The sequence below is a fragment of the Gopherus flavomarginatus genome, chromosome 8 (assembly GCF_025201925.1).
Source record: "Gopherus flavomarginatus isolate rGopFla2 chromosome 8, rGopFla2.mat.asm, whole genome shotgun sequence".
Lineage (NCBI taxonomy): Eukaryota > Metazoa > Chordata > Testudines > Testudinidae > Gopherus > Gopherus flavomarginatus.
This window is the reverse complement of record NC_066624.1, coordinates 114,560,867-114,577,155: the sequence shown is the minus strand read 5'-3', so window position 1 is coordinate 114,577,155 and position 16,289 is coordinate 114,560,867. Positions and strand designations below refer to the sequence as shown.

General features: G+C 47.9%; 1 protein-coding gene across 5 annotated transcripts in view; it reads left to right on the top strand.

The window, feature by feature from the left end:
- The window catches only part of LOC127056288 (very long-chain specific acyl-CoA dehydrogenase, mitochondrial-like), a 215,433-nt gene that overhangs the window by 160,836 nt on the left and 38,308 nt on the right, over nucleotides 1-16,289 (top strand). The window contains exons 1-7 of one of the 5 annotated variants that reach the window (XM_050963917.1): nucleotides 4,536-8,027; nucleotides 8,309-8,423; nucleotides 11,104-11,167; nucleotides 12,082-12,154; nucleotides 12,852-12,916; nucleotides 13,631-13,765; nucleotides 15,431-15,575. In XM_050963917.1, the coding sequence (XP_050819874.1) occupies nucleotides 8,341-8,423; nucleotides 11,104-11,167; nucleotides 12,082-12,154; nucleotides 12,852-12,916; nucleotides 13,631-13,765; nucleotides 15,431-15,575 (565 nt within the window). In that variant the 5' untranslated portion in view covers nucleotides 4,536-8,027; nucleotides 8,309-8,340. Of the gene's footprint in view, nucleotides 1-4,535; nucleotides 8,424-11,103; nucleotides 11,168-12,081; nucleotides 12,155-12,851; nucleotides 12,917-13,630; nucleotides 13,766-15,430; nucleotides 15,576-16,289 lie in introns of those variants that run through there. The other 4 variants (XM_050963918.1, XM_050963920.1, XM_050963916.1 and 1 more) reach the window with 4 other exon arrangements.

Genomic DNA, 16,289 nt, shown 5'->3' with positions numbered 1-16,289 from the left:
GTCTTTTGTCTTTTGTTTTCTGCCTGCCTGCTTTCTCTAAGCTTTGGAGAAGTAGTTCTACTTTCTAATCTTCTGTTTCTAAGTGTAAGGACAAAGAGATCAGATAGTAAGTTATATGGTTTCTTTTCTTTGGTATTTGCAGGAATATAAGTGCTGGAGTGCTTTGATTTGTATTCTTTTTGAATAAGGCTGTTTATTCAATATTCTTTTAAGCAATTGACCCTGTGTTGTACCATCTTAATACAAAGAGAACATTTGTATGTATTTTTCTTTCTTTTTATATAAAGCTTTCTTTTAAGACCTGTTGGAGTTTTCTTTACTTCAGGGAAATTGAGTCTGTACTCACCAGGGAATTGGTGGGAGGAAGAAATCAAGGGGAGATCTGTGTGTTGGATTGCTAGCCTGACTTTGCATTCCCTCTGGGGGAATAGGAAAGTACTATTTGTTTCCAGGATTGGAAACAGAGAGGGGGAGTCCCTCTGTGTAGTTTCACAGAGCTTGTGTCTGTGTATCTCTTCAGGAGCACCTGGAGGGGGGAAGGGAAAAAGGATTATTTCCCTTTGTTGTGAGACTCAAGGGATTTGGGTCTTGGGGTCCCAGGGAAGGTTTTTCAGGGGGACCAGAGTGCCCCAAAACACTCTAATTTTTTGGGTGGTGGCAGCAGGTACCAGGTCCAAGCTGGTAACTAAGCTTGGAGGTTTTCATGCTAACCTCCATATTTTGGACGCTAAGGTCCAAATCTGGGATTAAGGTTATTACAGGTCCCTTCTCCCCATTCCATCTCAAGGGTCTGCTCTTCCCTCCGTGCACATCCACAGCTCCAGGAGCAGGGCAGCTCTGGCTGGAATACGGACCACTCTGGCATTTACTCCTGGCCATCATGGAGGGATCCTGACTCTCTTGACTCTAGAAGGCCACAGCAGTGTAATTTCAAAGGCCTTTCTCCTGATGGCCATATAGTCTGTGCTCTCACCCATTAGAGCAGCTTCCACACCGTCTCTCTCACCTCCAGAAGTACATACATCACCTATTGCATTCATCTGCTGGCTTTCTCTGCTCTCTCACATCAGACACAGGCTGCTCGTCTTTGCCGTCACAGCCTGTCCCCACCTTACCGATCATCTCTCACTCACTATCCATGTGTCAGCTCCTAACTCCCATCAGCCCATGAAGTCAGCCACTGTTGACCATCTGTTTAATTTTCAAACAGGCACCTTCATGCTTTTTTCCATGCTGCTCCTCATGCCTGAGAGGATCTCCTCATAAACAGCCACAAAGCTATCTCACCCTCCTCCAAATCCCTTCTCAAAACTCTCCTTTGCTGTGATGGCCACAAAAAACTTGACAGCGGTGACCATAGCCCATCATACTGATCTGTATTTCCTTGGGTCCTTGGACTCCCCCATCTGTCTGTATCCATCTGCTGTCTCTTGTCTTATAGTTAGATTGCACGTCCTTTGCAGCAAGGATCTTCTTTGTTCTGTGTTTGCACCATGCCTAGCACAATGGAGTCCTGCTCCAGGACTGAGAGCTCCGAGATTCTGTGATAACACAGATAATTAATGATACATTTTGTCCATTAAATAGAGCTGCTGTTTATTTAAAATAGAGAAAAGTGCCTACAGTATACATCAGACTTCATCATTGGCTGATGCTGCCAAATTGGAGGGAAATCAGAGAAGAGCCACAAGTAGAGAGAGATTGACTTGTAAGGAAAGGTTAAAAGAACAAAATGTCCAAATGATGGTGATGGGAGAGTTGTAAGAAACATCTCTCTGTAGGTGAAGGGAGCAAAACAATCCTGGGAAGGAGAACGGGGGAACCAAGGGGGTAGGGGAAGGATGGAATTAAACCCAAACCAAAAAACAAAAATCCCACTTTCAGTGAATCTGAGGGAAAACTCAGTAAAATGTGTGGTATCTGGCTGTGCAGTGGTCTCCCAAGGGACCTGTTGGAAACCTCACTGCACTGCTTGGGACAGTTAAAACTCAACTGGACAAAGCATTCAGGATTCCATTGGCAATCCTTCATTGGCAGGGAATGGACTACAGGCTTGGTCTTGCAACAAGCTTACCACTCTGGATGCCCTTAAGTGCCTGGTTAATTGTAAGCCCATAAATAGCCCAACTGAAGTCACACTTTAAAACTTTTTATACAAATGATTCTTCTGAAAAGAGTAGATAAGATCAAAATGAAGTTAATCCACTTCATGTGACTTTAAACCAAAGCTTAATTATACATCATGGAGCCCAGCGTGATAGTGATATTGGACTCAGATTCAGATCTGTTCTGCCATGTACATCTCAAGAGACTCTTGTGTAAGTCAATGCAGTTACTCCAGGGTTGCACTGGTGTCGAGAGCAGAATGCAAAGACTGATGGAGATGTGATTATCCCAGATCATGCTAGCTTCAAACCTTGTACTCTGAACTGCTAAAGCAGCAAAGAATCCTGTGGCACCTTATAGACTAACAGACATTTTGGAGCATGAGTTTTCGTGGGTGAATACCCACTTTGTCAGATGCATGTAGTGGAAATTTCCAGGGGCAGGTATATATATGCAGCCAAGCTAGAGATAATGAGGTTAGTTCAATCAGGGAGGATGTGGCCCTGTTCTAGCAGTTGAGGTGTGAAAACCAAGGGAGGAGAAACTGGTTTTGTAGTTGGCAAGCCATTCACAGTCTTTGTTCAATCCTGAGCTGATGGTGTCAAATTTGCAGATGAACTGAAGCTCAACAGTTTCTCTTTGAAGTCTGGTCCTGAAGTTTTTTTGCTGCAGGATGGCCACCTTAAGGTCTGCAATAGTGTGGCCAGGGAGGTTGAAGTGTTCTCCTACAAGTTTTTGTATATTGCCATTCCTGCTATCTGATTTGTGTCCGTTTATCCTTTTCCGTAGCGACTGTCCAGTTTGGCCAATGTACATAGCAGACGGGCATTGCTGGCATATGATGGCATATATTACATTGGTGGACGTGCAGGTGAATGAACCGGTGATGGTATGGCTGATCTGGTTAGGTCCTGTGATGGTGTCGCTGGTGTAGATATGTGGGCAGAGTTGGCATCGAGGTTTGTTGCATGGGTTGGTTCCTGAGCTAGAGTTACCATGGTGCGGTGTGCAGTTACTGGTGAGAATATGTTTCAGGTTGGCAGGGTGTCTGTGGGCGAGGACTGGCCTGCCACCCAAGGCCTATAAGTGGTGCAAATATAAATATTTGGAATGTTGGAATTAGATGCACATCTGAAACACATTGTCTGGATGTGAATTTTCTCAGCGCTCAATGAGGTGTTTGAATCCAGGGCTTTGTTTGGCCTGTCACTCTCTGGAAATTTCTCTTCCTTCCTCCACACCACGATAGTTGCTGTGAAGTAGTCTCTGATTTCTTTTCCTCATGATTCATTATTTATTCCAACGGTTACAAATATGGCAAGGCAATGGATAAAAGTATTTATTCACATCTCTCTCTTCCTGTGACAGATCAGGAATGTCAATGCCTGGTAGGTATGTATCAGAGAAAATTTTGTGGTTTCTGGTGCACCAGTTCCATAAATTGACTTCTTTTAAACAGAGATGAAAGAATTTTGATCCACCTTGTTTCCTGGCTGATGATGCAAGCAAGCTGCAGATTCTTAAGGGACAAGCTGCACTTGCTTTACATCTTGGAATCCCCAGGTCTTTCATTCACAGGCTAGAAATTCCTTTAGCCTAAATCTTCATCTCTATTTAAAAGAAGTCAATTTATGGAACTGGTGCACCAGAAACCACAAAATTTTCTCTGATACATAGATGGAGTCTTCATGAGCAGTAGATGCCAAGCGCTAGACTATCGGCCAGATCCCAAAACACCTGTACTTAGAGCATGCATGAGGTCCTGCAGGGACTATGCAGAGCCAGGCCCTATGCTGTATTCAGAGCAGCCTGGGGGCTGCTGTAAATTAGGTCACACCACAATAGCCGCAAGTGTCTGAGAACACAGCTGAGGCTCTGCATAGTGCAGGGATGCCCCAGCCATACCCACTTTCTGCACTCCCTGGCAGCAGGAAGGGTGTGTGGCATCAGAGCCCTTCGGCTGGCTCCATGCCACTGCAGAGCACCCATACATGGACCTGATCCTCCTGGGAGAAGCAAGCCAGCTTTATGGCTGGAGTCAGCCAGGGATGCTGCACTGCCAACACAAGCACCCAAAGGGTATGTTTACTCAGCTGGCTCAGGCTGCGGGGCTCTAAGATTTCTATGTAATCGGCCTGAGTCCAAGCTCTGGGACCCTGCAAGGGAGGAGGGTCCCAGAACGCGGGCTCCAGCCCACGCCCAAATGTCTATACAGACATTTTTATGCCCATAACCCTTTGAGCCTGAGTTAGCTAATCTGAGCGAGCTATGGCTGTGTGTTGAGCCTTTTATTCTAGAGTGGAAATACCCAAACAGAACAAGGCTGGATTTAAAACTGAGATTTTTTTTAAACTATGAAATGTTGGGTGGTTTTGATTTGCTTTCTGGGCTTTTATCCTTTTTGTCTTTCCATTGTAAATCACGCAACCCCACCTTTCTGGGTCAGGTGTCCAGATATGTGTGTTCAACTTTTTGCTGCAATCCCCAGGGCTAGAAACTTACTTTAAAAAATGCAAGCTGAGATTCTCACCTAATAACTTGCCTTCAGGAGCTGGGGATTTTAGAAAAATTTCACATACCACAACAGTTAATGCAGCAAAGAATCCTGTAACAACAGTTAATAACATAGCTCTTGTCCCATCTCCAGAAGATTCACAGGGAATGAATAGAACAGGGTAACTTTGAGTGATCCATCCCGTCATCCAGTCCCAGCTTCTGGCAGTTGGAGGTTTAGGGAGACTCAGAGCATGGAGTCACATCTCTGACCATTTTGGCTAATAGCCTTGATGGACCTCATCTCCATGAACTTATCTAATTCTTTTTTGAACCCACTTATACTTTTGGGCTTTATAACATCCTCAGGCAATGAGTTCCACAAGTTGACTGTGTGTTATATGAAGTGCTTCCTTTTGTTTGTTTTAAACCTGCTGCCTATTAATTTAATTGAGTAACCCCTGGTTCTTGTGTCATGAGAAAGGGTAAATAACCTCTCTTCATGGTGAAAACTGACCATTTCTTCCTACCCTTTGTTTTCTGTCTTTTAACCAGTTACTGATCCATTAGAGCAGGGGTCAGCAACCTTTCAGAAGTGGTGTGCCAAGTCTTCATTTATTCACTCTAATTTAAGGTTTTGCGTGCCAGCAATACATTTTAATGTTTGTAGAAGGTCTCTTTCTATAAGTCTATAATATATAACTAAACTATTGTTGTATGTAAAGTAAATAAGGTTTTTAAAATGTTTAAGAAGCTTCATTTAAAATTAAATTAAAATGCAGAGCCCCCCCGGACCGGTGGCCAGGACCTGGGCAGTGTGAGTGCCGCTGAAAATCAGCTCGTGTGCCGCCTTCGGCACTCATGCCATAGGTTGCCTACCCCTGCATTAGAGGATCTTTCATCTTATCCCATGACTGCTTAGTTTGCTTAAGAGCCTTTGGTGAGGGATTTTGTCAAAGGCTTTCTGAAAGTCCAAGACTATATCCACTGGATCAGCCTTGTCCACATACTTATCGACCCCCTCAAAGAATTCTAGTAGATTGGTGAGACATGATTTCCCTTTACAAAAGCCATGTGGACTTTTCCCCAGCATATTGTGTTTATCTATGTGTCTGATAATTCTGTTTTTTACTAAAGTTTCAACCAATATGCCCAGTACAGAAGTTAAGCTTACTGGCCTCTAATTGTCAGGATCTCCTCTGGAACCTTTTTTAAAAATAGGCATTACATTAGCTACCCTCCAGTCATCTGGTACAGAGGCTGATTTAAATGATAGGTTACATACCAGTTAGTTGTTCTGCAATTTAATATTTGAGTTCCTTTTAGGATGACCAGGTATTCCAATAGGGACAGTCCCGATTTTTTGATCTTTTTCTTATATAAGCTCATATTACCCCCACCCCCATCCCGATTTTTCACATTTGCTGTCTGGTCACCCTAGTTTCTTTAGAACTCTTGGCTGAATACCATCTGGTCCTGGTGATGTATTATTGTTTAATTTACCAATTCATTCCAAAACCTCCTCTATTGACATCTCAATCTGGGACACTTTCTCAGATTTGTCACCTGAAAAGAATGGCTCAGATGTGGGAATCTCCCCCATATCCTCTGCAATGAAGACTGATGCAAATAATTCATTTAGCTTCTCAGCAACGGCTTTGTCTTCCTGGATTGCTCCTTTAGCACCTTTTTCACCCAGTAGCCCTGCTAACTGTTTGGCAGGCTTTCTGCTTCTGATGTACTTAAAAAACATTTTGCTATTACTTTTTGTGTCCTTAGATAGATGCTCTTCATTTCTTGGCCTGCTTTATTACACTTTTACACTTGACTTGCCTGAATTTATGCTCCTTATATTTTCCTCGGTAGGATTTGATTTCCAATTTTTAAAGGATGCTTTTTTGCCTTTAACTGCCTCTTTTATGCTGCATCTTTCAGTCTTCTTACTGTTTGTTTGTTTGTTTTTAATTGTGGGGTATGCATTTAGTTTGAGTCTCTAATATGGTGTTTTTAAATAGTCTCCATGCAATTTGCAGGCAGTTCACCCATGTGACTGCTTCTTTTAATTTCCATTTAACTTGGTTTCTTATTTTTGTATCGTTCAGAGAATATAAGCTACGCACACTGATAACCAAAGCCACTATATACTCGCATTGCTGTAACCCTTCTCTCTTCCCCCAATATTCAGTACCTTCCTTGTGAAGTCGTGATAAAGGGCCCAATCCTGGAAACCTGTGCTCGTGGGATTACTTATGTGAATAAGGGGGTTGCAGAAGTGGCCCCTTTGCACCCAATTGTACTCCCATTTCAGTCAATAGGGATGTTCCCACTGACTTCAATAAGAGCATGATTGGGCCCTCATGCTAGTACGTGCTACCCTGGTGTACACTACCTTTAATGCAGTGACTGCAGATTTACATAGGTGTAAATGAAATCCAGCTTTGCCCTTTGGTCTCCTTTCTGTGTGGAAGGCATCATGCACCTTATGTCAGCGTGTAAATAACAATAAAATCCTGCCTGGCTATGTGCGGTTTCCACAGCCACACCTCTGGCAAATAAGGTTTGAGTTTAACCCTGTAATGATGACTGTGATGGTCTATACTTCAACCCTCCTATAACTACCTTTTGCCATCCAGAACTGGCTTCCTACTCCATTTTCTACGGATCAAACTCAGGCCTGCAAAGCAAATGTGAATAGCATCACAAGAGGTAGTAATCTTTCTGCAGCTGTAACCGCAGGAGCAAACCAGGAAATGCAGCAAATGCAGCATTTGCTTATTTCTTACATCCTATTCTGGACTGGTACAGCTAAGAGCACAGTTTATTATGCTAATTATCAGGCATTTCCATTCTGTTGGGGTGTTCTTCACTCACAATGATCTGGAAAAGTTCTGGATGTTCATATGTCACTGAGTAGCATCAAACCATGCTTGGATGAGTTATTAGTGGAGAGGGATGGCCTAAGGTGAACCCAGATCTATTTCCTCCTCCTTAAAACTCTCCCCCGCTGTCAGCCTATGACCAGCTACCAGTGAGTGGGCAAGTGGTGCGATGAAACTGCTGTGTATCATGGATAACTTCTTGCTCCTTTCACTGTCACCTCATCTTCCCTTCACCCCTCCTCCCTATTTGTTTTGCTTATCTACCTGTTGTGTCTGATTACCAAGACTGGTATCTCAATTGTGGCTGACCTTTTATTGTATGTCTGTGCAGCGCTTAGCGTAATGAGGCCTTAATCCTTGATTGGTTCCCCTGGATGATGATAGACTATAGATAATACAGGTGATGATATCATAATACTCTGAGTGACATCATCCCTGAAGCAATGATGTCACAGTGCAGAAGAAACCACGTCTTTATCAAGATTCCACAGCAGAGAAGATCTGTGCCAATCTACTCAGCAAGATGCTCCTCCCAGTGGCTTTCTAGGAGTAAGTCACAAACCCACTACGGGATTTGGGCTGAATTTTGGGATGGGGAAATAGTGAAGATCCCGTATAGGCTACACATGCCATTGAATGGAAGCGGGAAAGCCCTGGTAGGGGCTATTTGGGATCAAGCCCAAAAAGGAGGGGTTGGGGGAAGGCTGTTTAGAAGGGAGGTAGGTCCCCTGGTGATGTTGGCCTCGACTGGAGGGATGAAATGGTTCAGATTTGGGGATAAATTGCTGCGTCCACCTTGTCTTGTGTTCACCCTCCTCTTGCGTCCACAGAGGAAGTGAGCTGAGCAGCACCGGCAGAGAGAATGCTTCGTTTGATCAGCACTAGACTGAGTGCCAGCTGGAGGAGGCAGCTTTGGGCACAAGCTCTGGCTACGCCCCCCTTCAGGTAGAGTAAACTGAGCCCAACTTATTAGAACAGCTGGCGGATTTGAAATCGTTAACCCATGACTTGGGGAGTTCAGTCACCCAGCCGGAGGTGAGGGGTCCATTACAGCAGCAGGTGGGCACGGTTCTGTGGCCTGCGATGTGCAGACCAGACCATGATGGTCCCTTCAGGCCATAACGTCTGTGAGTGTCTGAGGTACCAGCTCTGTCCCTGTGCCAGAGCTAAAACGCAGTAACTCCCTGGGGGCAGCTCCAGGGATTCCTCGCCCCCCTGCCCTTTCCAGCACTGCAGGGCAGGGAGGAGGGGAGAGGTGGAGGGGGCAGGCCGACCCATTGTTTGTGGGGAGGGGCAGGCCGACCCATTGTTTGTGGGGAGGGAGAACAGGCTGACCCATTGTTTGTGGGGAGGTGCAGGCCAACCCATTGTTTTCAGGGGGAGGGGGAAGCAGACTGACCCATTGTTTGTATGTGGGGAAGCAGGCTAACCCATTATTGGGGGGGCAGGCTGACCCATTGTTTGAGGGGAGGAAGAGCAGGCTGACCCATTGTTTTCAGGGGGAAGAGGGAGCAGGCTGACCCATTGTTTGTGTGGGGGGGCGGGCTAATCCATTATTTGGGGGGGCAGGCTGACCCATTGTTTGAGGGGAGGGAGAGCAGGCTGATCCATTGTGTGTGGGAGGGGGAGCAGGCTCACCATTGTTTTGGGGGGGCAGGCCAACCCATTGTTGGGGGGGGAGCAGCCTGACCCATTGTTTGTGGGGAGGGAGAGCAGGCTGACCCATTGTTTTCAGGGGGAGCAGAGAGCAGGCTGACCCATTGTTTATGTGTGGGGGAGTGGGCTAACCCATTATTTGTGGGGGGAGCAGGCTCACTCATTGTTTACGGAGGGGAACAGGCTGACCCATTGTTTGAGGAGAAGGAGAGCAGGCTGACCCATTGTTTTCAGGGGGAGGAGAGAGCAGGCTGACTCATTGTTTGTGTGGCGGGGGAGCAGGCTCACCATTGTTTGGGGGGGCAGGTCAACCTATTGTTTGAGGGGGAGCAGCCTGACCCATTGTTTGTGGGGAGGGAGAGCAGGCTGACCCATTGTTTTCAGGGGGAGCAGAGAGCAGGCTGACCCATTGTTTGTGTGGGAGGTGGAGCGGGCTAACCTATTATTTGTGAGGCAGTTGACCCATTGTTTATGGGGCGTGAGGAAGGGGACAGCAGGCTGTCCCATTGTTTGCAGGAGGGAGGAGAAGCAGACTGACCCATTGTTACAGAAGCAGAGGGAGGAGCAGACTGATCCATCATTCACAGCACAGAACAATCTTACTCTTATAAAGGACAAAGAAACACATGTGCCCATAACTTCCATCGAAATCAGTGGGAGCAGAATTGGACCCAAAACTATGCACAAAAATAATTATCATTAAGTTTGCTAAATTACAACCTATTTTCTTCAAAGCTGGCTAGTGCCACACTCCAAGGAGCTGTAACTCTACAGCAAGTTCCCAGGGGCCAAACCAGCTGTGTTTGATTAAGAACAAAAAATATTGGAGAAGTCAGAACTTCACCTCAGGGCACTTTAAAGCCCTGTAACTCAGAAACAGGTTGACAAGCTTTCTTGGGGGAAGGGATAGCTCAATGGTTTGAGCATTAGCCTGCTACACCTAGGGTTGTGAGTTCAATCCTTGAGGGGGCCACTTAGGGATCTGGGGTAAAAATCAGTACTTGGTCCTGCTAGTGAAGGTAGGCAGCTGGACTCAATGACCTTTCAAGGTCCCTTCTAGTTCTAGGAGATTGGTATATCCCCAATTATTATTTTCTTCAAGGTGTGTAGAAACATCCTTTGGCTTCGGACTGTATCTGGTAGGTCTCAGGTCAAACTTATCTTATAAGACAAAGTTAAAGGAGGGCTTTGTGGAAGCTGTTTCTAGCATTAGCTGTGGAGAGGCTGACACTTCAAATATCTAAGTATTATTAGTGTGTCCAGCACCATAATACCTATGCAGCAAGAGAGAGAGAGTTAGATTCTAGAGGAATGTCTTCATTGCGCCCCCCACTCCTCCAAGAACAATGTGTGCTTAACTCAGGTTAGCTTGCTGTATTTAAATAGCAGTGAAGACATGGCAACTCTGTTTTTAACACAGTTAGCAGGTCAAGTCAACCCCAGGCTCTCCTATCGGCTTTAACTCAAGTGGCTAACCCAAGTTAAAAGCCAAATTGCTGTGCCTTCACTGCTGTTTTAGCCTGGGTTACCTAACCTGAGTTAAGAACAGCACCCACACACACACCTTTTTTTTTTTTTTGCAGTGAAGACATACCCTAAAAAGCCAACTCCTGTGCTTGTTCACAAGATCCATCTCTGTTTGGGGAGTCTGAGTAATTAATTACTCTTAATAAACAAACTCCCATCTGCCTGTTTTCCGCAATAAAGTACCAGCGGGCAAAAGAACCAAAGATCCTGCGTTTGTGCAAAATCCCTGGTAGTAAAGATGGAGATTGGAGATGCCATCGAAGCAGGTTCCGTTTACAGTTTTCCAGGTGGTCTCTCAGGCTCTCTTTAAAGGTGTTGTGCAGTGACCACCAAACCGCAGACACATGCCTTCCACTGCTGCCAGTCACCCAAGTAAATGCTTATGACTGATAGTGAAAATTGCACTTGCGTGATGTCACAGCAGTTTTGTTCTTTTCCCCAGGCTGACATCGCCTCCATACTATATAACACATCAAAAAGAGGAATACTCAAGTCAAGCAAACAAGGTAAGTCACGGTGCTTGTATAATTTTGCTTTGAAAGCCTTGGGAAGTGGCTGCAGGTCTGTGCTTTGTCCTAGACTGTGTTAAATTACTGATGTTGGGACCGCTGTTTTCCCCAGGGGGGACTCCTGGGGGACTCCTCCGTACTCTGATAGATACTGTGGGCCTGATTCTCAGCTCCCTCAGCTCCCATTGACTTCAGCTGGGCGTGGCAATCAGATCTGCTCAGCCTCAGAGGCAGCGAATAGCATTATCATATAAAAAAAAAAGCACCAAAGAAGAAAATAAAGCAATGCCTGAGGCTTCTCCTGCTGGCTCTAGGGTAACATAATGGGTATGGTACTGTAATGGTGCTAAAAACCCAAGCTTAGAGGCCTTACCTCTAATGAGACTCATGTTGTGTTTGAGGCAAGTGTGCGAATAAGAACTGGGAGGAAAATCTGAAAAGCAGCTCAATTCTTAACAGCATCCAAGTCCGCTGCACAATGACAATAAAGGGGGGTGTTGGCAGCCCGGGCAGGCAGTTCTCCCAACAGGCTACACTGCAGAGTGACAATATGCTCAGCCAATGAAACACGAGGTGGAAGCATGCCATCATCAGAACAGCTGTCAGTGATCTTGAGAGGTATGAGCCTCTGAGAAGAGATGGAACCTCTCTGTGGGAGTTGAGTGCACCACGGTCCAGAGATCTCCGCAAAGGCAAAAATACCCTCTTCACTTCCGTACATTTTCACAGTGCTTCTCAGCACGTCTTGCAGGGTGCCATGGTTCTGCAGTCAGCACAGGAGTGGTTCTCTTCCTGGACTCCCCTCCTCTGAGCTGTGCAGAAAGCAGACCATGAACTTCCATCTCCTAGTACCACACCACTCTGCAGGGCTCATTTGTGTAAATGTTCTTGTTATCGTCTATCTCCTCCAGGAATCCACATCCTTTGTCATGAACCTGTTCAATGGGCAGTTTGTACCTGACAATGTTTTTCCTTTCCCCTCAGGTAGGATGTTTTTATTTAAATTTTCCTTACAGATTTATTGCTAATGGTGGCATATGCTGGCTTAATGGCATTGTAGAGCAAAACCACCCAAGTCACAGAATGCAGGTCATGTGCTCCTCCTGCCCCCAGTGAAAGGCTAGTTCAGTTTCCATGAACGCTGGAGCTCTCGGCTCAGTCAGCCAGCCAGGGGGCCAAATACGCTGGTGACATTTGTGGTGTGGACACTGGTCCGAGTGGAAGTAGGCTGAGATGATTCAAAGGCCTGTGCACTGGGACGAGATTTGAACCAACAGCCTAGAGAAGAGACGCATTAGCCAGTGCCTGTTGCCATTCTGCTGAGCCAGTTCTTCCCCTGCAGGTCGATTAATAGATTCTAAGGCCACTATGATCCTCTAGTCCAGTGTTTCTCAATGACCGGTCCTTGGACTGGCATCAGCCCCTGAGATCTCCCTGCAAGCAAGCTGGTCCCTGGTGTCAAAAAGGCTGAGCAACACAGCTCTAGTCTGATTTCCTGCATAACACATCCCACAGAACTTCCCTGAAAGGATTCCCTTCTGGACTACAGCAGAGCTCTTAGACAAACATCCAGTCTTAGAAGGCGCCTCCTCACATAAGGGTGTTGGTGTCAAATCATGTAATAAAGTGATGAAGGTTAGACACATCCTGCTAATCCAGCTGCATCTTTGTCCCTCCTTAGTGCTCTCAATGGAGCAGATGCAGTCCCTGCAAGCCCTGGTAGATCCCTGCACCCGCTTCTTCGAGGTCAGTGGCAGTCTGCTGCCTGTCTGATTATGGATTAGCCTGACGTGTGTGTGTGTGGTAAACAAAAGAAAAGGACTCTGTCTTCCTCAGACAGTGACATGGGATGGCCCTCCTCACCACCATATAAAAAATTACTTCTCCTGGGGAATCCACCCTCTTTCTGAAGCCTGGAGGATGCGGATGCGCATGTGCATATCCACGTTCTTCTCCTGATTGTGATTTCCCGAGTTCCTCTAATGCCCATGTTTCATGTAAAGCACCACCAGCCTGTCAGACCAAGGCGTGGGTTAGCAGCTCAGGTGTTGGCAGTGAAGGAGCTCATGTGGGAGGCCTTTCTGCAGGGATATTTGAAGGGCAGGGTGGCTCTGCATGGCTGGCTCTCCCCAGAGACAGAAGGCAGGTTGGGAGGAGGAAGGGAGTGTGGGGTGGGGGCAGAGGGGAAGGGAAATCAGGGCATAGATTGCCCACTCCAAGGCCCACCCCCCCAACACACACACACTGACCATCAGGCTTAGTCGCACAGCAACAGCAGGACACTAACACACCAGCGCCCAGCTGTCCTGCTCTAGGATCCAGCAGCTCCTTGGTGCCATGGAGGTACACACTGCATAAACATAGCCTTCCCAGCCCCTCCGGCCCTACCCCACGCAGCCCAGGCAGCGTTCACCTGGGCTCTGCATCTGCCTTTCACTCGCTCCCTTTCATTACTTGAAGGAGGTTAATGATCCTGCGGAGAACGAGAAACTGGAGAGCATTGAGACAGCCACCCTGGAAGGGCTGAAGGAGATGGGAGCCTTTGGGCTCCAGGTTCCTGAGGAGCTGGGGGGAATTGGGCTGACGAACACCCAGGTAAGATGGAGCCTTGGGGGGTGCAGGCCTGAGGGGACAGTAAGGGCCAGGTCGAGAGTTTGGAGCCGGGTGTCTGGTTCAGGCCTGTGATGGGTGCGGCCAGGCATGGAATTCAGATCCAGCGTCCCCTGGGTTTGACTCAGAGCATGAGAGCTGTCCTGACCTGCCAGGTCAGGCGGACCCGTTCTCTCCTCGCTGGCCCACGGCTCCTACTGTTGTAACGTGGTAGAGTCACTTCCTGGAGGAGGTTGGGAGTAGAGAAGAGTGTGGTTGTGATACAGAGGCGAAGGGGCAGTGCGTCATTTGTGCCAGGGAGCAGTTCAGAGCCCCACCCCCTCCGGGCCTGGCGGTTCAGAGCCCCGGCACCTTCAGGCCTGGCGGTTCAGAACCCGGTACCTCTGGGCCTGGCGGTTCAGAGCCCCGGCACCTTCGGGCCTGGCAGTTCAGAGCCCTGGTACCTCCGGGCCTGGCAGTTCAGAGCCCTGGTACCTCCGGGCCTGGCGGTTCAGAGCCCCGGCACCTTTGAGCCTGCTTCATCAGTTATGAAAGTAAAAAAAATGCTGGAGCCCCAGCACCTGTTTCGTTCCAAATTAAGCCCTGCCTGGGGAGCGTGGCTTTGCTCAATCTGAGAGGTGGCCATATGCTGAAGTGAGTGAGGTACTATTACTGGGGTCCTGTGCATCTGGCTTATGAATCCAGCTTGCTGCATGCTGTCACCAGTGAGCCACATACAGTTATGTGTCCGTGTGTGCAGACAAGCTTCACCTCCCTATGCAGCGTCCAAGCGTTACTGCTGCCAGAGTTTAATCGTAACAGCACAGAAAATACAGTTAGCCACCCGGCTTAACCCTCTGGAAGATCTGAGAACTCTGAAGCCATGTCACCTGTCATCCCCACACAGACCAGGGCTGTTCCTATGGGCAGTAGACCAACAGTTGCTGGAAAGCCTCCTGCTGCCGTGCTGAGCTCTACCCATCCCTCCAGCTATGTTTTTATCCTGTGCCCATTATAGTAGCTAGAGAGTGTGAAAGTATCACCTGGATAGCTCAGAGGTGAGACAGTGTGACATGGGGACCAGCGTGGGAACGAGGAGAACCAGGTTCTGTTCCCAGGCCTGGTATCCTCTTGCTGTATGACAGTAGTCTAGTCACTTCTCTGAGTCTTGCTTTCTAGTAATTCCATCAATAAATATTCATTACTATCGATTCTGGTGGCTGGGTGCTGCTCGGCCAAACAGTCAGAGGGAGTCCCTAAATAGTCAAGACAGACACAGTGGTAGACAGATAATGTATCAGTAATATCTCCAATGTGCATATTTCGCTAGGTGTGGGGTTTCTTTTCTCTCTTTTTAAAAGTTCTACGCAACCCTTCCTCCACCTCCTCCCCTTTGCCCTTGTGAGCCAGGCACAGTGCGGTACAGGCACCAGACAGCTGAATGGGGCCTGATAGTGTCTGAAGGCTCCTGATGACTGGTCTGTGCCCCCAGTGTCCTGCATTGGGCCATGGCAGGGGTGATTAGGAGGAACAGATGTGGAGCAGTGCCAACATTGGCGTTGATGCGGAGTGTTTGCTAGTCCCCAGAAGCTGTTGCATCTGAAGGTCAAACTGGGCAGCAGTTCCAACCTAATCCCCGTCCCCACCACTTCTGTTTTGCTTTCCCTTCAGTATGCTTGGGTTGTGGAGGTGGTTGGAGTGCACGACCTTGGTGTGGGCATTAGCCTCGGTGCTCATCAGTCAATCGGCTTTAAGGGAATCCTGCTCTTTGGGACCCAGAGTCAGAAGGAGAAATACCTGCCCAAACTAGCTTCTGGTAGGGAACAGGGTCTGTTTTCTTCACGCCGTTGTGCCCTATGCAAAGTATAATGTAGATCTTTACCCACCCTCTGGGTTTCTGCCGGTCTCCCAGACGCTGGTCTGAGCAGCGCTTTCAGCACTCTGCTTACAGGCTATGGGGAGGGTTGGTGACAGCGGGCGGCTGAGAGCAGTGGGGAGAGTTAGGTGTAGCACAGGCAAGCTCTGTGCAAGCTTCTCTGCACTGAGCCCTCAAGCCCCGCCAGAGCAGGGCCGACTTTAGGCCAATTCCCCCAATTCCCCAGAATCGGGCCCCGTACCTAAGAGGGCCCCGCACCTTAGGAACCTTTTAAAGATTTTTTACTCACCCGGCAGCTGAGAGTGGTGTCCGGCTCTTTGGCGGCTGCAATGTGTGTGTCCGCTCCGGGCCTTTGGCGGCATTTCAGCAGCGGGCGGGGGGGGGGTCCTTCAGTGCCGCGGAAGACCCGGAGCGGACCCCCCCTCCCGCCGCCGAAGTGCCACCGAAGCCCCGGACCACCGCCGGGTATTTGAATTGGGCCTCACAGTTCCAGCCCTGCTCCAGAGCACAGCCTTCGAGCTCACACTGCAGGCTGGCGTGTCGCTGTGCCAGCAGGGGATCTGTAGGATGGCCAAGGCAAGGCAGCCACCTGCTAGCACCAGCCGAGTTGCAGAAAAGTGCAGCTTTCTGTAGCTGTCCGTTTACATAAGACCT